The 22,182-nt window shown below is 35.7% G+C and overlaps 4 protein-coding genes and 1 pseudogene across 7 annotated transcripts; 4 read left to right on the top strand and 1 right to left on the bottom strand.

Annotated features, from left to right (window-relative positions):
• The first annotated feature begins 361 nt into the window (after positions 1-361).
• LOC104699296 (protein neprosin-like) lies at positions 362-2,632 on the top strand (annotated as a pseudogene). Its single transcript, XR_015559413.1, has 7 exons — positions 362-484; positions 574-645; positions 760-909; positions 1,095-1,259; positions 1,567-1,620; positions 1,782-1,931; positions 2,204-2,632. The product of XR_015559413.1 is annotated as a protein neprosin-like (transcript).
• Positions 2,633-2,916: 284 nt separating this feature from the next.
• Positions 2,917-4,284, top strand: LOC104792629 (uncharacterized protein At5g01610). 2 transcript variants are annotated; one of them, XM_010518819.3, is made up of 3 exons: positions 2,917-3,171; positions 3,536-3,593; positions 3,794-4,284. In XM_010518819.3, the coding sequence occupies exons 1-3, from the start codon at positions 3,085-3,087 to the stop codon at positions 4,162-4,164; spliced, it is 516 nt and encodes a 171-aa protein (XP_010517121.2). In that variant the 5' UTR covers positions 2,917-3,084; the 3' UTR covers positions 4,165-4,284. The 2 variants fall into 2 exon arrangements, with proteins under 2 accessions (XP_010517121.2, XP_010517122.1); XM_010518820.3 differs by having other exon boundaries at positions 2,948-3,171; positions 3,536-3,590.
• Positions 4,285-4,877: 593 nt separating this feature from the next.
• On the bottom strand, positions 4,878-6,650 carry LOC104792628 (small ribosomal subunit protein eS4x). Its single transcript, XM_010518818.2, has 5 exons — positions 6,504-6,650; positions 6,079-6,156; positions 5,806-5,986; positions 5,618-5,715; positions 4,878-5,534 (listed from the first exon to the last, which is right to left on the bottom strand). The coding sequence occupies exons 1-5, from the start codon at positions 6,504-6,506 to the stop codon at positions 5,106-5,108; spliced, it is 789 nt and encodes a 262-aa protein (XP_010517120.1). The 5' UTR covers positions 6,507-6,650; the 3' UTR covers positions 4,878-5,105.
• Positions 6,651-10,399: 3,749 nt separating this feature from the next.
• Positions 10,400-12,481, top strand: LOC104792627 (uncharacterized). 2 transcript variants are annotated; one of them, XM_010518817.3, is made up of 5 exons: positions 10,400-11,000; positions 11,168-11,244; positions 11,349-11,385; positions 11,514-11,586; positions 11,696-12,481. In XM_010518817.3, the coding sequence occupies exons 1-5, from the start codon at positions 10,778-10,780 to the stop codon at positions 12,270-12,272; spliced, it is 987 nt and encodes a 328-aa protein (XP_010517119.1). In that variant the 5' UTR covers positions 10,400-10,777; the 3' UTR covers positions 12,273-12,481. The 2 variants fall into 2 exon arrangements, with proteins under 2 accessions (XP_010517119.1, XP_010517118.1); XM_010518816.3 differs by having other exon boundaries at positions 10,437-11,000; positions 11,475-11,586.
• Positions 12,482-18,746: 6,265 nt separating this feature from the next.
• On the top strand, positions 18,747-22,162 carry LOC104792626 (ammonium transporter 2). Its single transcript, XM_010518815.3, has 5 exons — positions 18,747-19,287; positions 19,369-19,659; positions 20,947-21,232; positions 21,348-21,451; positions 21,530-22,162. Exons 1-5 carry the CDS (start codon positions 18,976-18,978, stop codon positions 21,962-21,964), a joined length of 1,428 nt encoding a protein of 475 aa, XP_010517117.1. The 5' UTR covers positions 18,747-18,975; the 3' UTR covers positions 21,965-22,162.
• The last annotated feature ends 20 nt before the right edge of the window (positions 22,163-22,182 follow it).

Genomic DNA, 22,182 nt, shown 5'->3' with positions numbered 1-22,182 from the left:
ACGGTTCTTGATCACATCAACACGCCCTCTGTTTCTTCCTCCAGTAACCATTACAATGTTGCCAACATCAATCTTTGACCAAAAATGATTTGATTGACAACAAATTTGTTACCATTGACCTAAAATGAATTTATTTGAATAATTATTTTTTGTATTTGACACTTTTGTTAAGCTAATAAATAATAAGAGGTAACGTAAAGTGATATGATTTACAATAAATATATATATATATATATAATAGTAAATTTTAGTAATATTTATTTATTTATTTTTTTTTTGTCTTTGACACATTTGGTAAGTTAATAAGAGGTAAGTGTTATGACTAGCAATAAATTTATTAGTAATTGACTCATACTATTAGTATATATATAACGATAAGTAATCAAACGAGAAATACAAGCAAAACTTAAAAATGGGATTACATCTAGCCCTCGTTTTTTCTTCTTATTTGCTGTTAACGTTAGGAGCCAATGAAATTATGGATGTGAGATTCTATAACTTATACTTTGTTTGTCTATCTCTAAATTTGATCTTTTTCAGTTTAAGAAAATAAAATTTCTATTAACTTTTCAGGATTTCGATTGTGTGGATATATACAAACAACCGGCTTTTCAACATCCAATGTTGAAACACCACAAGATTCAGGTTTGATAGTTAATTTTTTTTTTTCCAATCATATATGAAAATCCGGCTTTTCAACATCCAATGTTGAAACACCACCACAAAATAGAATTGCGTTATTCATGTGTTATGTTATAGGAAAATTTCATTTCGAATGAAATCCATAGAAGAAAAGATAATTATAAAATGAATGATCAAAGTTGTCCAAAAGGAATGGTACCAATTTTAAAGCAAAGAAATGGAACTGATAACGTTCATCTCGACACGATCGAGTATCCTGGCCAACATGTAAATTTTCTTTTTCTATCATGGTTTTATTGAAATATTTATATTATCTCATTTAATATTTATCTTATTCATAGCACAATAAATGACTATATGTCATCAAATTTTTTTTCTTATTTCTAATGTTGGAATTATAACACATGAAATTTTTTTAAAAGTGACAACTTCTTTATTTATGGTATACACAGTTTGCAACAATTGAGACTATATTGGATGAGACCATCTATCGAGGAGCTGAAGCTTATATAAGTATTCATGGTTTAACTCTACAAAATAACCAATAAAGTAAAAATCAAATTTGGTTAGAAAATGGACCGCGCGATCAACTCAATAACATACAAGTTGGTTGGGCGGTAAGTTGTTATTAAACTTATGAAATAAAATCTGCACTTTATACAAAGTCATACTATTTAACACAAAGAGCTAAAATTTACAATATATATTTCTATGTATTACATTTATGTAATAAAATTATATCTAAATACAATTAACTGTATTTAATAGCATGTATATATTAAGTAAAAGGTACCTAAAATTGTAGAATAAGTATACACAAATATAAGAATATAACTAATTTATCGTGATCCAATGGAGAACAAGAGTTTGAGTCTATGTTTTTTTTTCAAACAAACACTTTCATGAATTTTGGATTTTATACAGGTGCATCCAAGATTATATAGTGACAGTTTAACGCGATTTACGATATATTGGACTGTGAGTAAATTGTTATTTTTCTTAACTATGTTTCTTTATACATGGCAAACAAACAAATATTTTGTGATTATAAAAAATAATTAAAGTCAGACCATTGGTTAGCTTTTATCTATTTTTCTTGCATAATTGTTTACATTCGATTTTATGTTTTAATTTATTAGGCAGATGGCTATAGAAAAACTGGATGCTATAATACAAAATGTCCTGGCTTTGTTCTTGTTACTGGATATAATTGGCTTGGAATGTATTTTGGTAGATACTCTATTAATAGTGGTAAAGAGAGTATTTATGTTCAACCAAAAAATTTTCAGGTAAAAAGCTATCTACTTTATGTTAATAAATAATTTATTTGACAAGAATGATGAATTATTTTTCTTTATAATAAACATCTGAAATTTCAACTATTTGGTTTTTGCTTCAAAAAAACTTGAATCTTTCCTCTTTAGAAGTTTTTGAAGATTTGTTTTAATATAGTTTATTTTTACGTTTCTTATTCAAATCACATATATAGTTGTAAATTTGAATCCTTCCTATTTTTTAAATATAGTTTGTTTAATATTTTTTATCTTTTAATATTTATTAGGATGCATTCACCGGAAATTGGATAATACAAGTATATGATGAATTAATTGGATAGATATTGGCCCAAAGAGTTATTTACACATTTAAACAACGGAGTTTCTTTGTTACGCTTTGGAGGAAATACGTTTCCATCTTCTGATGGAATTAGTCCTCCAATGGGAAATGGTCATTTTCCAGTTGTTGATATACAGAAAAGTTCAAATTTTTTGTTTGTTAAAGCTAAGGACTCAAACTACCAAACCGTTGAAATTGAAGATAAGAAAACAAGACGCTACGTAGATGCTTATCAGTGTTATAGACTATATTATGGGGGATATACCAAAAGCACTGGAGTAGTCTTCACTTATGGAGGACCAGGTGGAAATTGTGGTATTTAATGATTTATTAATCTTGTATCAGTCAAAACTATATTATATGTAGAAGAAATAAAAGTTGGCAAAACTATATCTTTATCGTATTCAAAAAGTATTGTAAGTATTGAAAAAAATCTATTTTAAAGATAAACGTAACAAAATTTTAATCAAGTTGTAATTTCAAAACACAAAAAAAAAAAAAAACTAACGACTTTACATTATACATTACTACTGTTCTTAACTTTGTACGTGGGTTGTGTCAAGTTGACCAAAGCGTTTTTGACTTTTGGAAGAACACGGCAAGGTCAGAGCGAAAACTCATGTCGTTTTGATTATTCAACGATGAACGTTGTGCTGTTTTTGAGTTTCTCTCAGTGTTAAAAAAACACGGTGAGAAATAAACACGAAACAAACAAAAAAAAACCTTAGACGAGGACGAACGAGTCCTCCCTCATACGCGCAGAAGTCTTCGTTCTCTCTCTCTCTATCTTTCGACGGATTAAGCTTTACGCAGAAGAGGAGAGAAGATATGGATCAGATACTGAACAAAGTTGGCTCTTATTGGTTAGGGCAAAAGGCTAACAAAGAGTTCAATTCCGTCGGTGACGATTTCAATGTATTTCCCTTTCTTTCTTTTATTTATATCTTCAGGACTTTTGCTTTCAGGGTTTTTAGTTTCCAGTTTCAGAACAGAAAGTATCGGTCTTTGATTTAGGGTTTTTGATTTTTAGGGTTCTTGGAGTCCTTTTATTGTTGGTTTTGTGAACATAGGAAATGTTATTTGAGTTGCTATAGAGAGAAAGAATTGGAATTACGTATTTGCTATTGGTTCTTGAATTCCATTTTTAATAGTTAGTTCTGCAATCTGTATTTTATGGTAACAAATCATGAACAAGTTTATTACTTTCGATCATCTGAGACACAATTTTTTTTTCTTGAGTACTGATGATATTTTTTTTTGGTTGGATTCATTCTTGCAGTCATTGTCTAGCAGTATTGAAGGAGGTACCAAATGGTTGGTCAACAAACTCAAAGGTGGTTTTTTACTTCTTCCAGTTCTGATTTCATAAGTTTCTTTATTTTTTGTGACTTCACATGCTCTTTATCTTGATAGACATGGGGAACACAATCTACCCAGTTCAAAACTGTGTTTATCTGGTAGTCCTGTTTTGTCTATGTTTATTGTTTATAAATGGTTAATTGACAATTGAATGCTGCATCATTCTTGTTCTGTATAGGAAAAATGCAGAAGCCATTACCTGAGTTGCTGAAGGAATTTGGTTTACCAGTTGGGATCTTTCCACAGGATGCTACAAACTATGAGTTCAATGAAGACACAGGTAAACTGACTGTATTCATCCCTGAGACCTGTGAGGTTGGGTACAGAGATTCATCGGTTCTGCGGTTTTCAACTACGGTAACTGGTTACCTGGAGAAAGGGAAACTAGCAGAAGTGGAAGGTTTGAAAACAAAGGTGATGATCTGGGTGAAAGTGACTTGTGTCTCAGCAGACACATCGAAGGTATATTTCACGGCTGGGATGAAGAAAAGCAGGAGCAGAGATGCTTATGAGGTTATACGGCCTGGTGTTGGTGTTGATAAATTCTAGCTTATGGATCAGTTTATGCTTACAATAAAAATACAACTGCCTAAGTAATGTTTATGTGTGTATGGTGTACTCCTTGTGTCAAACTAAATCTGATTAATCAAAGTTTTACTTTTAAATGTATAAGAATGTTGGTACTTTGCTACTTTTTACAATAGATATAATAAGTAGAGAGTAGCAAATGGGTAGTGTGAATTAGTGTTGGTCATGGAGTAGCTTGAAAGAAGGATTTGAGTGCACCAACAAATAGCAGCAGCAGGACCATGGAACCCATCCATACCCTTATCCCTTCACCACACTCACTTTCCCAATCGAACTCGTAGCATATCTCTCGCAACCGCAAACTCACTTCACTTCCCAAACTAACCACTCACTACTAACTTTTAGCAAGGTCTTGAGAGTATCCACGGGAAACATGGCCATGTGTTCGACGGACCCTCCAATCGAACCGGTGATCATGAACTGCCAAGAAGAGTTCGTCGTGAGATGAGAGGGTCAAGATGTCTGGTTGGAGATCTGACCAATCGTTGGTGCTCATGGGTACCGTGAAGCGAAGCTTTTAGTGTGGTACTTTTTGGGGGTTGTGAGCTTAAGTGATTATAACCGATTAGAACCTCTATTTGGGAACATGACAGAGAGAAACTGAAGAGTGAGTTACTCAAAAATAGAAAAATTGAAGACAAAATCTCAATATTTGTAATTTTCAAGAATCAAAATTAGAATCGCAAGGCTTGTATCCTAGATAATACTCCATATACAGGAGCAAGAAAAACAGAGCACATAAGAATCTGATAGGATCTTTCTTTTCTGGCGTACAAGTCTGAAAAGTGAAAACAAAAGGAACTCTAAAGACATAAAAGTCTGAAAACAAAGTAACTCATAAACAAAAAAGAAGATGCCAAAAAAACAATAGTTCTCTGAAACTGAAGGAGCAAAAAAACAGTTTAAGCAGCTTGTTGAGCTGAAAGCCTCTTCCTAGCCTCCTCAATGATGGTAAGCTTAATACCTTTTCCTTTTGGAAGTGAAACCCACGGCTTTGTTCCTTTTCCAAGGGTGAACACATTCCCTAACCTCGTTGCAAATTCATGTCCTGTTGAGTCTTGAATATGGATGGTCTCAAAGCTTCCCTTGTGCTTTTCACGGTTCTTGATCACACCAACACGCCCTCTGTTTCTTCCTCCAGTAACCATCACAACGTTGCCCACATCAAACTTGATAAACTCCACAATCTTGTTCGCCTCAAGGTCGAGCTTGATAGTATCATTTGGCTTGATAAGCGGGTCGGGGTAACGGATAGTGCGACCATCATAGGTGTTCAGGTAAGGAATGCCCTTCTGACCAAACTGGATAGATCTCACTTTGCACAGCTTGAACTGCACCAACCAAAGATTGAAACTAGTTAGGACTAACAATTCTATTAAGTTAAATGTAATATCAGGGATTCAGATAAACAAACCTTTGCCTCCTCATCCCTGATGGAATGGAGACGGAAACGTCCCTTGGTGTCATACAGAAGACGGAAGCTTTCATTTGTTTTTGGGATAGACACAACATCTGCAAAAGAATGAAAATGCATAGGATTGCCACTTGAGTCACTGATCATGGAAGCTTGTGTGAAAACCAAATATAAAACCCTGAACTCACCCATGAAACCAGCAGGGTACGTCTTGTCAGTCCTCACTTTCCCGTCAACTTGGATATGCCTTTGCATCAAGATAGAAATCACCTCACGGTATGTCAAAGCATACTTCAATCTATTACGGAGGATAAGAACAAGGGGAAGGCACTCCCTTGACTTGTGTGGTCCAGAAGATGGCTTGGGGGCCTGCTCATTGAGATAAAGCATATATAAGCAGCAGTCAGGAAACACATAATCAAATGGATGAAATGAAGATTCAAGTAAAGTGATGGACTTACAAAGGCACCACCAAGTTTGTCAAGCATCCAATGCTTAGGGGCATTAAGCCTCTTCAAATGCTTCTTCAATCCCCTTGCCTGCAGAAACACACAAAAAAAAAAAATAACGTTTGATATAAAATGTTAAACCCAAACATCATCTTCATTCAAGCTCCACCATTAAAAAGACCAATCCATTCAAAGTAAACAAAGCTTTCGCCACATAAACATCATTCAAAGACTTCCAAAATTCATAATGCAGATCCAATGTTAAAGCAATTCAAACATTTTTTAAACTAGGACGAGAGATTTTATAAATCCAAATCTAGGTGAACAGAGCATAAATCACATTGGCTTCTCTGTTAAAGCATAAATCACAGAGTGAGACAAATAAAAAAGAGAAAGAAGAATAAATGGAAAAGTAGCTAGTGAAAAAGACGACGAACCATGTTTGCAGGTGAAACTCCGAATACGTTTGCTGATTTCCTCCGGCGGCCGTTGTTTCAGCAATTCACCTTCTTCTTCTCTTATTATCTACACCTTCTCTTGTGTATGATATAAATTGGAGCTTGCAAAAGTAAAGCCCTATTGTTATATTTCTAATTGGGCCGAGACTTTTTATATTTGGGAAGAAAATAACCGGTCCATCAAATACCAAACAAAAAAAAAACGAGACTTGTTTAATTATTAGAGGAGCTAGTATTTAGTATTTACCCTGCGGGAATTATTTTTCTAATATGGTTAAAAGGTTATTATTGTTTTATAAAATACCTAATATATATATATATATAGATTTAACATTAAATATAGATTCTAATTGATATTATTGAGAAATAGATAATTGTGGTTGAAAGTTCAGGTTAAAAGGTTTTTTTCTTTGTTTTAAATAAAAACTGTTGTGTGATTTATTATTTAAACTTTATAAAACTGAAAAGGGTGGAGGGAAAGAGATTGTGGTTTTATGAAGAATAACTATTGTTTTTATATGGAAAAATAATTTATTAGTAACAGATAAATTAAAAATATATATAAATTTTGAATAGTATATGGAGAACGCATAATTATTAATTAAAAAATTATGAGTTGTTAAACTGAGAGTGATTTTAGAACTTTTTCATTAAACTTTTGAGGTGTGTTAGAATTTTTTAAAAATTAATAGCATAAAAGTTATTTATTTTAGTTTATTTTGAAATTAAAATGTCTTTTTTTTTATGGCAAATATAAAAGAGTTTCTTTCCAGGAAACTGTATTTTTTAACCAAAATAGTAAGAGCAGAAAAACACATTTACCACCAAAAAAAACTTATAATGTATTATTAACAAATTTTGATAAATAAAACAACATGTTACCATTTCTATGATATTCTTGTATATTATGTGTTATACATCATCTTGATAGACAAGGCAAACAAAATAGTTTAAAATTGAGAATTATTGGTTTAAATCTTTTTTTAATTCTTGAAATATATGTTTAGGCATACTACATTGCTATCAATATGTTATAACTACTGTAATTTTGAATATAAAAATAAGGTAAGAAATATATTAAAATTAGCAAAACATAAGAAAATATAAGCAAAACATAAGCAAAACATAAGCAAAACATAAATTACTTATGTGAATGGCTTTGCTGATGGTAATAATGAGCCTTATCTCTGTTGTTGAATTTTGAGACTCTACATCACATAGAGTGTCTGCTTTGTTTTCTTGATTTTGATCCAAACGCTTTCAAGTGACTTTGGTTGGAGATATATTTAATTTTCTCATTGCACTTTTACTTAATAATTTGTATTTCCGACGTTGTTTTGAAAAACATCATCAGTTTAGGACAAAAACCCTACGTCGTAGTTGAAGCAGCATTCACATAGAGGATTTTTGAATCCCCAAAGTCTCTCTATCTTTCTTACAGGTCTATTCTTCTTCTTCGCTCTCACCCAAATATGAAGTCCATCAGACAATCATCAGAAACCCAGAGCCTCTAGCCTACGCCTGCAACAAAGTCTACTCCTGCTGCTTCTGCTTCTTCTGGTTCTGGGCATCCTAGGTAAGCCTACTACTACTCATTCGATTAATTTCTCTGTTAAAGATGAGTTTTCAGAGAATAAATCTTCATCTTTGCTTTTTCTTCTCCTTCGATTGCTCTTCTTGCAACACTCTTTCTTTTCATACTCTCTTTTTCACACAAAATGCTATTGAATGAAAAAGTTTAACGTACTTGAATTTTGTTTTAAAGAAATTAATTAATTTCTTAATTAACTTTATAAAGTTAGACAAAGGTAACAAACATTTATTATGTTGAAATTATTTCAAAACACAAAAAGAAATAACGAGGTTAAATTATCCATTATATGAATCGAGAAATCAATCAACATAAGAACCTGGTCCCTATTAAATTCTTATGATCTTCTCTGTTTTTTTTTTCACAGGTTTAGTGTACTGTTTTGTCTAATTTAATAGTATGTCACAACCATCCACTTTCATGTACGTATTTTTTACTAAACAATATGCTTTCATTATCTGATCCAAACACGTACCGAAATCACTATTTTGACTCAAACTGAAATGTCCCTCCTCTTTTTCAAGGATTTAATGCAAATGCCTTGTAACTCGAGAATGATGATATATATATTTCATTATATGTTTGCCCAGTATATATAAGTCATTCTCACATTTGCCCAGAATTGAAGCTTATCTAGTACTTTAGAAGTGCCTGCGGCTGCAATTGCAAATACAAAACATATACATATGGATATGTACACATAAATGTGGACGTGAGATGCAGACGGAGGAGACAAACAAGTGTAAAGAAAAAAAACAAAGGAGTGGCGACGAGAAGCTTGTGAAGGATCGATTGGAAGCCTCTCTACACGTGGGGGGAATGACAAAGTTCTTCTTTTTCCAACTTCATATCATTAAAGCTTACAATTTCCTCTCCTCGACAACTCTTTTTTTCTTTAGCTTGTATAAAATCACATTCATATATATGCCTGTTATATATATTAAAACATTTATAACATGATTTATCTTTTTTTTTTTTTGGGTACTACCGGAGGGTTCAAGAATGAAGTTCATAGTGAAATATGCTGAAGAATTTTTATATCGATGCATATGTTACATATTTAAAGTATCTGAATAGACTTATGACCATGGTTGAAATTGTAAATTATTAAAAGACTCAAATATTCGTCTTCTAATTAACCATTGAATGACTCTTTTCACTTCGTGGACCACTACAATTTGGTTTAAATAACAATAATAAAAAGTGTTAATTTCTTTGCAAGTAAAATCAAACCGTAGGACCTTGGAGTATGCTGTTTCAAACTTTTCTAACCATATTTTTGTTACAAATTTTTGGAGGAACGATGTTTTAAAAAACGGCTCAACTAACAACGCTATTCATCGGTTCACGGGGTCGGATGTGTATCGTAAACAAAGCAAAGGACCACTTTAAAACATAAATTAATTCTCTGATACGAATTCACAAAAACACATAGAGATCTATATAATTTTGGGGTGAGAGAGAGAGAGAGAAAGAGGAGCAATGCCCCGTGATTCGTTGAAAAAAAAGAAGAAGATGTGTGTGATGGAGTCTACATCAGAGACAGCTGAGCAGTCACACGCCTTGTAATCGTAATTTATTCGTCTATCTACCACTTTTTTGCCTTTGGCATTTAAGTTCCAAGCACAAACCCTAAACCTCATCATCTCATCAACCAATTTTACTTTCTACAATCGAAAAGAATAAGGCAGAAGATTAATTAAAGGAAATTTAATTTGAAATCGAAGGTCATAACTATGATCTCGATCATCAATGACCTTGGGACATTAATTGACAAAGTCTTTAATTATTCAAGTTCTTAAAAGTTCAAATCCTAATTCCGACAAAACTACTCTGAGGTATTAAAATTATATTTTCTGGAAACTGCATCACAGTATCAAAATTTAAAATTAATTCTTCGTGTTTTGTTTGTTTCTACACTCAAATAATTATACTACTATTAATGTATTTTTCTTACAAGGGTTAATTATACTAATGTCATTCATAGACTGTTGGTCACAATACATTATTTAAAAAAAAAATATATTGATCATTGTAATCGAAATGTTTGCTTGACGAGTCAAAGCAATCTAAGACTACTAATTATATGTTATCGATTAAGCATAATTCTTATCATACCAACCGTTGTTTTTTATAACTAAAGAAATTGTTACTTGTAATTATTTTTTTGGTATGATATAATAGCCTTAATAGTATATAATCAAAATTATAAATATATCTTTTAAAGTAATAGTTTTGTCCCTGCATGCATAATACTAATATGCATACGTAAATTAAAAAATACAACGTCTATTTATATATATAGAGCTCTATAGAAGAAAAAAGCCAAAACGAATTAGCTGTGAACAGAAAAGAAACACTTTTTAACATCTGCAACAAGATTTAGGTGAGGGGTTTGTCTACTTGCCCCGGGAAGAGAGAGAAATAGAGAATCTGAAGTGTATCTTGATCTAGGGTTTCTCATCGACACAGACCAAAATCTCCATGCTTTGAACTAGGAAGGCGCAGTATTCATCTTGTCTTTTATGTCTTTCATGTCAAGCCAAAGGACTTTTCTTCCAAAATCTGTATCTAGCTAAGCCTAGAATTAACCTCCGATCTATATCTCTCTTTACCATATACTTTCTATTTTTCTTTTGAAATCATTTAAATAAGAAGAAAAATGATCTCAAGTATGGAGGAAGGTGAGAAAACTGATAGAGAAGAAGAGGAGGACGAAGGAGAAGGCCAAGAGAGTAAGGCTTCCAGCAATAGTACAGTAGAAGAGAGCGATAAGAAGACAAAGGTTAGGCCTTATGTGAGATCTAAAGTCCCTCGACTCCGGTGGACTCCTGATCTTCATCTTCGTTTTGTCCGCGCGGTGGAGAGGCTTGGAGGTCAAGAAAGTACGTCCCTAACTACTATTTTTCTACAATTCACCCACATATATGAAGCTTAATTAAGCAATTCCTTGGTTATTCTTGGTTTTACTTTTGGTCAAAATTTGATGTACGCACCTTTTTGGTTCTTGTTTCTTTATATATGATCATCTTCTCTGCTTAACTATGTATAGGAGCAACACCAAAGTTGGTTCGTCAGATGATGAACATCAAAGGGCTTAGTATTGCTCATGTCAAGAGCCATCTACAGGTAATTGATCTATACATACACCCTTATATTGTCGATTTTTGCTTCGAAGGATCTACAAAATTAGACAAAAGTTTCTCACTAACTTTCGTATTGTGGAATTTTAGATGTACAGAAGCAAGAAGATAGATGATCACGGTCAAGGTATTGATTATGATCTATTTGTATTAATGAGTTATCAAGCTTCTATATATGTCAACAAAGTAGGGTTTGAATGTTTGATTTCCCGGCAGCCATATCTGATGACAAATATCTATTTGACACTTCCACAGATCGAAATATCTATAAACTAAGTCAGCTACCAATGTTCCGAGGCTATAATCATAACAATGATTCTCCATTCAGGTTAATATTGTTTAGTAAATTTAGATTTTATGTGTTCATTCATTTGATCGATATCTTTACTTTGAAACTAAATTTATACTCCTAGTTCAATTTTTTTTGTAAATTGTAGATATGGAAGTAAATTTTCAAATGCTTCGTTGTGGAGTTCTAGCTCTCACGAAACAAACCGGAGTTTGGTAGACCAAATTAGGCCCGGTTTAATCCGCAGCTCATCGGTTAGCAATAATATACGTGGTAGTGAATATTGGACTAACAACAGGTCTTTCCAAAACATCTACTCTTCTTCAGTCTCTAATCACTTACCAAAACTAAGACACGATCATCAAGAACGGACCAATTCAGTCAGCATTCAAGGACACTCATCAAGAACGTTAGAAAAGTTCCAGATCGGCGTTGAAGAGAGAATTAATATGCATGCTTACTGTAACAAGACAACGGGAAAAAGAAACGCAAGTAAGAGCCTTGATCTTGATCTCGATCTCTCTCTTAAGATAACACAACCCGAGAAGACAGTTTCGGAAGAGACAGAATCAGCAGCAACAACAACGGATCAAACGTTGTCCTTGTCGTTATGTTCGGGGTCGTCTGCATTGAAAAAGAGCCGACTGATCAAGACAGATGATGAAGAGGATCGGACGGTTAAGAGTGGTTGTCGTCAGGCAAGTACTCTGGATCTGACTCTATGAATTATAGTTAAAGAATGAGACAAATTCTAAGTGAGATCTTGAGGTACTTATCCGATATTTAAATATTCAGTGTCGTTTGTTGTTACTTGTTTCTGTATTTTAAGTATTATTAGAAAGGAAACAAAACGGTCTGATTATATTAACCATCTTGAGTTTGTTTGATACCGCCAATTTGTATCGTCATATATATAAACAAATGTTACTAGCTAGATAGTGATTCGATATGTTGTTCGTCTCCTTCTCACGCAATAATTATAATTATACATACAAGTAATTTATATAACATTTTAAATTGATCTTAGTTGGTGCTTCCTTCATCACTTGTAGAGTTGTATACGAGACCTAATTAACTGCTAAACAGTACAAATTAGCTAGTTTCTTGATTATTCAAATTATAGACACTAATATAGAGAATATACGATATCCTTGTAATTATGTTGATTACTTCTCCATCACATTTGTAATATTTAGTGTATATTCTCTAGATTAGCTTCATGCTCTCTGTATAAATAGCTGTACTCATGTCTATATTCAATAAGAAGAAATATCTTTCTCTATATGGTATCAAGAGCTTTTCTTTCCTAAAAACGAAAAGCAAATTTTTTTTTTCTTTCTTCTTCTCTGTCATGTCTTCTACAGCTTCCTCCTCCTCCGCTGCAATCACCGATGCCGTTACCACCGGCTCTTCCTCATCAACTCTGGTCAGCATCAACATCAACAACATCACCAAGCTCTCCTCCACCAACTACCTCACGTGGAATCGCCAGATCCACTCTCTCCTTCGAGGTTATGACTTGCTCGCCTTCATCGACCCCTCTCACGAACGTCCTGCCGAGACTATCACCGTTGATGGCAAAATCACGCCCAACCCGGCACATGCTCTGTGGCTCCATCAGGACAATCTCCTCTACAGCGCCATCATTGGCTCTATTGAAGTTGCCCATCAGCCACTCATCGCCGCCGCAAACACCTCCCTTGAAGCTTGGACCACTCTTGCCTCTACCTATGCCAAACCGTCTCGTGGTCATATCCGACAGTTGAAAGATCAACTGAAATTTCTGGTAAAAGGCACCAAGACCATTGATGAATATATGCAATTCATCAAAACCAAATCTGACGTTGTTGCTCTTCTTGGCAACCCCTACCACCCTGAAGATCTCACCGACATTGTTCTTGGTGGTCTGACGACTACAAACCCGTCGTTGATGCCGTTCACGGTCGTGATGTTCCCATCACTTTTGCTGAACTTCATGAGAAACTCATCAATCGGGAATCTCATCTCCTCAATCAGCCTTTGCTCTTGTCTCCGTTTCCGGTTACAGTGAACGCTGCACAAAGTCGTCCCCAACACTGGCATCACCCCACTCCCAGCTCGGTGCCTTCCAAGCCATGTTACTCTGGTCATACCAACCAGCGACTTCACTCCTCCGGTCAACGCAGACCTTACCTTGGCAAGTGTCAGGCATGTGGTGTTCAAGGTCATACCGCTCAGAAGTGTCCTCAATTTTGGATTGTCTCCTCTAGCCATCATCCTCAGCCGCGTTGTGTCTCTCTCTCGCCACCTCAAGCGTACCATGCCCTCACCGGACCTAACGAGTCACCATCTTGGCTTCTGGACACTGGCGTTTCCCACCACATCACCTCTGATCTTGCAAATCTCTCTCTTCACTCTCCCTACAACGGAAGTGAAGAAGTGGTGATTGGCGATGGCAAAGGTCTCGCAATCACACATACGGGTTCCCTTTCCTTACCCTCTTCTACACGTTCACTCACTTTACGCAAAGTTTAGGTGTTCCTAACATTACCAAGAATCTCATATCAGTTAAGAGATTATGTACTGACAATGATGTTTCTGTGGAATTCTTTCCCGATATATTTCAGGTGAAGGATCTCAACTCGGGGGCGTCGGTTCTAAAGGGCCAGTCTAGAGGTGGTGGTTATGAATGGCCGTGTGGGTTTCTCGCTCCCTCTGCTTTTTCTCTCAAAGTCTCTGCTCCTTTATCACTTTGGCATTCTAGATTAGGACATCCTTCTCTTTCAGTTTTAAAAACAGTTGTTCGCAATTCTTCATTTTCTCTTTCTAATAAAGAAAATTTTATTCATTTTCCAGCTTGTTCACTAAATAAAAGTCATAAAACACCATTTTCCATCTCGTCTCTCTCCTCCTCCAAACCACTCGAACTTGTCTTCTCTGATGTGTGGACATCTCCTGTTCATTCAATAGATGGTTATAAGTATTATGTTATCTTTGTCGATCACTTCACTCATTATATTTGGTTCTATCCTCTTCGAAAAAAATCTGACGTGAAAGACACGTTTCTTCGATGGAAAGCGTTGGTCGAGAACAAGCTACAACACCGACTAGTCTCCTTATACAGTGATAACGGTGGTGAATACATTGCACTTGCAAATTATCTCAGCAGCAATGGAGTGACACATCTCACGACGCCACCACACACACCGGAGCACAATGGGTTCTCGGAACGACGTCATCGTCACATTGTCGAAACAAGCCTTGCTCTCCTCTCCCACGCCTCTATCCCCATCACCTACTTGAGCTATGCCATTGCTACTGCTGTGTATCTCATCAACCGCTTACCTACGCCAACGCTTGCCAATGCTAATCCATATGAAAAACTCTTTCACGCTCCTGCCAACTACTCAAAACTTAAGGTATTCGGGTGTCTCTGTTACCCTTGTCTTCGTCCATACACCAAACATAAATTAGATCCTCGTTCTGTGTCGTGTGTGTTTCTTGGCTACTCCTTAACTCAAAGTGCTTTTTTGTGTCTTGATACCGTCTCTACTCGAATTTATGTATCTCGTCATGTTTCTTTCATTGATAATTCCTTTCCCTTCAAAACACTCTCCTCTAACACTCCCATCATCTCTCCCGTGTTTCCTCTCGACACGTCTCCACCACACACAACCATCTCGACACATTCACTCTCTCCACCACCAGACGTTGAGCCCCCATGTTCGGATTCTTCACCACCGGCACCTACAGTCTTTGACTCCGTCTCACACTCCACTCCTACATAGACGTCACCTGTCTCTGGTCACGGATCGTTGCCATCTTCTCCACTCTCCACTCCGACTTCGCCTCTCATCCCCTCACCACAGTCCTCGTCGTCGTTGGAATCTGTTGGTTCGATCATGTCACCATCCTCCTCTCCACATTCGACACCACCGTATCACAACTTGCATCCCATGGTCACACGGGCGAAGAACAATATCACCAAACCCGTTAAAAAAAAATTCTCTTGTTGCCTTGTCTGGTGATTCTGAAGTTGAACCCAGCTGTGTCACTCAAGTATTGAAAGATGAACGATGGCGAGGTGCGATGAGTTCTGAGTTCAACTCTGCCGTCCGTGAACACACCTGGGATCTGATACCACCTGATCCATCTCTTAATCTTGTTGGGAACAAGTGGGTTTTTCGCATAAAAAGAAAACTCGATGGCTCCATTGATCGATTCAAGGCCCGCTTAGTTGCAAAGGGGTTTCATCAACGTCCAGGTATTGATTTCTTTGAGACTTACAACCCCGTTATCAAACCCGCAACAATTCGACTGGTTCTTGACTTGGCGGTGTCTTGCGACTGGGTTCTCCTACAGTTGGACGTCAATAACGCTTTCTTGTTGGGCACTCTAACTGAGGATATCTATATGAAACAGCCTATTGGTTTTGTTGAACGTGACAAACCGGACCACATCTGCAAACTTCGCAAGGCACTGTACGACCTCAAACAAACACCTCGCTCTTGGTACTTGGAGCTCAAGACATTTCTTCAAGAGTCTGACTTTGTTAATGCTCTCTCTGATGCATCTCTCTTTTCTCTTCTCCGCAAGGAAGTTACTATCTATGTTCTCGTTTACGTTGACGACATAATTGTCACAGGCAACGACTCTCGCCAGGTGGAAAAGTTTATTGCTCTCCTTAGTGCTCGTTTTTCACTCAAAGATCAAGGTGAGCTTAGCTACTTCTTGGGCATCGAAGTGGTACGTTCCAAGTCTGGTCTCCATCCCTCCCAACGCAAGTACATCAATGACTTGTTGGCTCAAGTTCACATGCTCAACGCCAAACCAGTTACAATTCCCATGTCCACCGACTCTCGTCTTCAACTGTCTTCCGGTACTCCTCTCCCTGATGGCTCTGAATATCGCATGGTTTTGGGGAGTCTTCAATATCTCCATTTCACACGACCAGACGTTGCATTCGCCGTTAACAAGCTCTCTCAATTCATGCATTGTCCCACTGATCTTCACTGGACCACCGTGAAGAGAGTTCTCCGTTATCTCTCTGGTACTCGTGATCATGGTATTCTCCTTCGTCGCACCAACAATCTCAGTCTTCATGCATTCTCCGATGCTGATTGGGCTGGCAACCGCGACGACTACACATCCACCAGTGCTAACATTGTTTATTTGGGTCCTAATCCCATCACGTGGTCTTCTAAGAAGCAAAAGACTGTCGCTCGTTCATCTACCGAGGCGGAGTATCGTGCGGTGGCTGACACTGCTGCCGACCTTCGCTGGATCACTTCTCTTATGCAAGAATTAGGCGTCACCTCTTCTACTCAGCCTGTTATCTACTGCGACAATGTTGGTGCTACTTATCTTAGTGCTAATCCGGTCTTTCACTCCCGCATGAAGCATGTGGCGCTAGACTATCACTTTATCCGTGAAATGGTTCAGTCCGGTTTCTTACGTATTGCTCACATATCATCCAAGGATCAACTTGCAGATGCACTTACCAAACCGGTCTCGCTCCATTCTTTCAGCTCACTCTCCCAAGATAGGCCTCTCTCCCGGTCGTTTATCTTGCGGGGCATATAGAGAATATATGATATCCTTGTAATTATGTTCATTACTTCTCCATCACGTTTGTAATATTTAGTGTATATTCTCTAGATTAGCTTCATGCTCTCTGTATAAATAGAGTTGTACTCATGTCTATATTCAATAAGAAGAAATATCTTTCTCTACACAAATAACATATATATGGACATGTTGTAATCCAAATAGAGTTAGTTACTAGATATGGACTTTTTAATGGGTTTTATAGTTTTTGCTATTTTACCTTAATTTTTTTAGATTTGCCATTTTTTAAGATTTAAAACACAATTTAACACATAATATTTAGGTTTTCTTGGTTCCATTTTTTCTTAGGGTTTAGTATTTGATATGAGGTATGTATTTTAGCAAAAAAAAATTATGAAAACAATTTTGAAAAATAAAAAATGGTAAATCTATAAAATTTAAGAGAAATGCATGGCATATTCATAATATTTGAGTGAAGAAATGGCAAAATCGATAAGAATCCCAATCCAAATACCATAACATATTTATAGCTTATAGTGTTTTCATATCTTTTCCAAAATCCATCTTCACTCATTTTCAACCTTTTTATAATATTCTACTTTTTGTAACAAACGAATATAGCTCAATATCCAAAAGTGGCACTAGACGTTTAATCTGACAGACTATCGTAAAATAATTTATAATAAAAAATGGTGGTACTTATTTCCATATGAAAGTGACGTCGTTTCTAATGATATTAACATTGATACTGTTTTTATTGAATCTATATATTAATTACTTCGACGTGACAAATACAACGTTCGAACCAGTATCAAATTATGAACAAAAAAGAAATAAAGAATCTCCGAATGTTTGATTAGAAACAGTGTCAATATTGAAAAAAACGAAAGAATCTTTGCTTCTTAAACATTCGATGTGTCACGGCCCGGGTCAACTCCTTCAGTATTAAACATGGCCGCACGATCAATTTGACAAATCGAAATTTCCAAATTTTGGAATCGTATAGTATAGTCCTCTACTTCTAAGTCTACCTACACGTCGGCCAGTCCATTTTTGTTTTGGTTGGGAGAATTCAATTTCTCCAGATAAGAATCTAAACGAATATCTGAAATGAATTTGGCAATATAGCTAATTAAAGAGAAAATGCATTACGTTTAATATTGTACCCACTTAAAACACTACACAACAATTTAATCTTTATTAAAAACCTTGACAAAGTATAGTAATTAGTAATGTAATATATTACTAATACCTTGAGATTAATAATTCTTCTATAAAAACTCTTGCTCATCTTGTTGCCAAACTAGTCCTTGCAAAACATGTATCAATCTCTTTTGTCCCATGCACAATTACGAGGAGATTTTTTTTTTTTTTAAACCGTAAGTTTCATATATCCTAGAAATAATAGGAATTATTATTACTATTACTTTTGAAAAAAAATATGAATGAATTTTATCAACTCAGACAAAAAAAAATCTTAAAATTGGCAACGACTTATAAGATAATGAAATATATATCAAAGGTCCACATCTAATTCAACTTTGTTTTTTTTTCGTACACCAAATTTGTCTTTTACATTGTTTTCTTATTAATCCGAGTTATTTTTACAAAAAAAACAAAATAAAAAAAGCTTCACTGAAAGATCAGGACTCGGAATTGAAGAATGAGAAACATATCCATCCATCAAATCATCGAAGACTTTTCTTCAAAATGTACAACAAAACACCAAACCCCAACTTGTGTCTTGTCTATTTTACACTCATTTATTATTATCATTAAAGGTTTTCACACCTTCACAACATTTTCGTACCATTGACTATAAACATCACAAACTCATTCAACAAAATCAAAAAAGATCATCAACTCTTGGAGAGAGAATACATGGCCGGAGCTTACGATCCAAGATTACCGGAAGTACCTGAATGGCTCAACAAAGGAGACAACGCATGGCAACTTACAGCAGCGACTCTGGTTGGTCTACAAAGCATGCCAGGTCTTGTTATCCTCTACGCTTCCATCGTCAAGAAGAAATGGGCTGTGAATTCAGCTTTCATGGCTCTTTACGCCTTCGCCGCCGTTCTTCTCTGTTGGGTTCTCCTCTGTTACAAAATGGCTTTCGGAGATGAGCTTTTGCCTTTCTGGGGTAAAGGCGGTCCAGCTTTTGACCAAGGATACCTAAAGAGCAGAGCAAAGGTATTGAATTTGTTCGTGCACATAACATGTTCGATAAAATGCCTGAACGAGAATTTTGATTTGATTTTGGTTTGTTTACAGATCCCAAAAAGTAAAACCATGGCGCCGTTGTTTCCGATGGCGACGTTGGTTTATTTTCAGTTTACGTTCGCGGCGATAACGACGATATTAGTGGCGGGATCGGTGTTGGGGAGGATGAATATCAAAGCTTGGATGGCGTTTGTGCCGTTGTGGTTGATCTTTAGCTACACAGTTGGAGCTTATAGTCTTTGGGGAGGTGGGTTTTTGTATCAATGGGGTGTTATTGATTACTCCGGTGGTTATGTTATTCATCTCTCCTCCGGTGTTGCCGGCTTCGTCGCCGCTTATTGGGTACGTTCTTTTTTTTTTCTTTTGCTACCAAATCCAAATTCAAAGATTTATTAAGGTTAGTTTATTTAGTTAGTGAGACTAAAAGCTGGAATTAACTTCTCAGGCTAATAATATTTGATATTTGGTTCTTATTACTAAATAAAAATAAAGATTTAAGACTTAAAAGAATAAGATGTTTTGTTGAAAATATTGGGAATTTAATTAATGTACGGTAGTCGGTTAATGACATAGTCTTACGAAATTTAATCTAACTTGACATTTTAAGTGATTTGTGTGAAATTTACAAATTCTAATGTTATTGAATCATGGATTTTGAAAAGTCTATTAAAATCCACTGTTATTGAAATGATGATTTAAAAATCTACTTTAAAATCCATTAAAATCCACTGTTATTGAACTGATGATTTAAAAATCTATTTTAAAATCTACTGTTATTCAAAACAATTTTGTGGATTAGGATTTTAATAATTTTTAGAATTCTAGAGGATTCTGGAGGATTTGTTTAGTTAAAAATACTGAAATCCAAATCTTATAGTTTTAGATGGGATTTGAAAGAATTTTATACAAAATCATATGAATTTCCCTAAAATCTATCAAAATTCTAAATTTCCTAAATTCCATCAAATTCTCCAAAATCATGGTTTAAATACACTAACAAAAAAAAAGATTTCTCAAGTAATATTTTTGATGTAGAGTGGTCTTTAATTGCCAAGTTTTGTTTTGCTTTCTCTTTCGGTATGATTACGTTATTTAAGGTCATTAGTTTATAAGATAAGTTCGATGATTGATTCGGTCCAGGTCCACTAACAAAAGGTAAATAATTTCCAAGTCGTAGATAATATTTATATACAATCAGTTTAGAATTTGACACACGATCTTTGATGATGTGTAATTGTATATAGTATAACCAACTCAGAAAATTTAATTTGTGAAGAGTACTAGAGTAGTAATCCAATCATCTCATTCAACTGAAAATAACTATTTTTGCCTAGTAGCAAGTAAACTCCATATTTGCAATTTATATCGTATAGATATGAACTACTTAATTTGTTTTCTTGTTTTCTGTATTTTGTCGCACATAAGCAAAATGGTAAAAGTCAAGTCAATTCCACATGACGACGACATAATATTCCACATAATAGTTATGCAAAAGAATTGAAATTAAATGGTTAGTTGAAAAAGCAAACACTAGTTGAAAAATTAAAAGAGTCGTACCATATGTCTTATACCGAGACTTTGATTATAACTTAAAACTATATGCGACTTGTGGACATGATGTTACTGTAGGTAGGACCTAGGCCTAAGGCTGACAGAGAGAGATTCCCACCGAACAATGTTCTTCTAATGCTCGCTGGAGCTGGCCTTCTATGGATGGGATGGTCAGGTTTTAACGGTGGTGCTCCTTACGCCGCTAACTTAACCTCCTCGATCGCTGTGCTCAACACCAATCTTTCTGCCGCGACAAGCCTCCTTGTATGGACCACACTTGATGTTATCTTCTTTGGTAAACCTTCTGTCATCGGAGCCATTCAAGGCATGGTTACTGGCCTAGCCGGCGTCACTCCCGGAGCAGGTCTCAATCTTGTGATCTCAAAATTTTTGTTTCTACTCTAGTTTTCTAATGCATGATGAAAGTTAAATTATGTGGAAACTAATGAATATTGCATGGTTAAATTTATATATTGCAGGGTTGATGCAAACATGGGCAGCTATAATAGTTGGAATAGTCTCAGGAACAGCTCCATGGGCCTCTATGATGATCCTTCACAAGAAATCCGCTCTCCTACAAAAGGTAAACTAAAGTTGATTATGTAGTTCTTTGACTTTGAAGTTTTGAAATGTAGTATTTTGATTGGATTTTAAATAACAGGTTGATGATACATTAGCGGTGTTTTACACACACGCTGTGGCCGGTTTACTAGGTGGAATAATGACAGGCTTGTTTGCACATCCTGATCTCTGCGAATTGATACTTCCTGAGCCAAAGACGAGAGGAGCTTTCTACGGCGGCAATGGCGGCAAACAGCTTTTGAAACAGTTAGCCGGAGCTGCCTTCATTGCTGTCTGGAACTTAGTGTCGACGACAATCATACTACTCGCTATCAGGATGTTCATACCATTGAGAATGGCTGAAGAAGAGCTTGGTATTGGAGACGACGCTGCTCATGGGGAAGAAGCTTATGCTCTTTGGGGAGATGGAGAGAAGTTTGATGCTACAAGACATGTCCAACAGTTTGAGAGAGACCAAGAGGCTGCTCATCCTTCTTATGTTCATGGCGCTAGAGGTGTCACCATTGTTCTATAATTTTTCTTATTATTTTTGTCATTTTTTTCTGTGTATTATTTTCCTTATGACTTAGAGATGTGTATGAGTGATGTTTTTGTATAGGTGGTGAAACTTCATTTGTCAATTTTTTTCCGGATGTATTTGCAGTTAACAACCATTTGTGATTTTGTGACCTATTCTCTTAGTGCCAAAGGCCCCAAAACCTAGTTTTTGAAATTGCTATATTGTAAAATTAT

This window comes from Camelina sativa, chromosome 6 (assembly GCF_030686135.1).
Source record: "Camelina sativa cultivar CO46 ecotype springtype chromosome 6, ASM3068613v1".
In the NCBI taxonomy this organism is placed as follows: domain Eukaryota; kingdom Viridiplantae; phylum Streptophyta; class Magnoliopsida; order Brassicales; family Brassicaceae; genus Camelina; species Camelina sativa.
The sequence above is the reverse complement of the archived record's forward strand: the minus strand, read 5'-3'. Positions and strand labels throughout refer to the sequence as shown.

What these genes read in the sequence shown, in the direction of transcription:
- LOC104792629 (XM_010518819.3), top strand. Translation starts at nt 3,085, where the DNA reads ATGGATCAGATACTGAACAAAGTTGGCTCTTATTGGTTAGGGCAAAAG. An exon ending in CCGTCGGTGACGATTTCAAT is followed by an intron (nt 3,172 to 3,535) that starts GTATTTCCCTTT and finishes TCATTCTTGCAG; the next exon opens with TCATTGTCTAGCAGTATTGA. An exon ending in GGTCAACAAACTCAAAGGTG is followed by an intron (nt 3,594 to 3,793) that starts GTTTTTTACTTC and finishes TGTTCTGTATAG; the next exon opens with GAAAAATGCAGAAGCCATTA.
- LOC104792626 (XM_010518815.3), top strand. Translation starts at nt 18,976, where the DNA reads ATGGCCGGAGCTTACGATCCAAGATTACCGGAAGTACCTGAATGGCTC. An exon ending in ACCTAAAGAGCAGAGCAAAG is followed by an intron (nt 19,288 to 19,368) that starts GTATTGAATTTG and finishes GTTTGTTTACAG; the next exon opens with ATCCCAAAAAGTAAAACCAT. An exon ending in AATCCGCTCTCCTACAAAAG is followed by an intron (nt 21,452 to 21,529) that starts GTAAACTAAAGT and finishes TTTAAATAACAG; the next exon opens with GTTGATGATACATTAGCGGT.
- LOC104792628 (XM_010518818.2), bottom strand. An exon ending in ACAAACTTGGTGGTGCCTTT is followed by an intron (nt 5,987 to 6,078) that starts GTAAGTCCATCA and finishes CTCAATGAGCAG; the next exon opens with GCCCCCAAGCCATCTTCTGG. An exon ending in GTACCCTGCTGGTTTCATGG is followed by an intron (nt 5,716 to 5,805) that starts GTGAGTTCAGGG and finishes ATTCTTTTGCAG; the next exon opens with ATGTTGTGTCTATCCCAAAA.
- LOC104792627 (XM_010518816.3), top strand. Translation starts at nt 10,778, where the DNA reads ATGATCTCAAGTATGGAGGAAGGTGAGAAAACTGATAGAGAAGAAGAG. An exon ending in ATGTCAAGAGCCATCTACAG is followed by an intron (nt 11,245 to 11,348) that starts GTAATTGATCTA and finishes GTGGAATTTTAG; the next exon opens with ATGTACAGAAGCAAGAAGAT. An exon ending in AACAATGATTCTCCATTCAG is followed by an intron (nt 11,587 to 11,695) that starts GTTAATATTGTT and finishes TGTAAATTGTAG; the next exon opens with ATATGGAAGTAAATTTTCAA.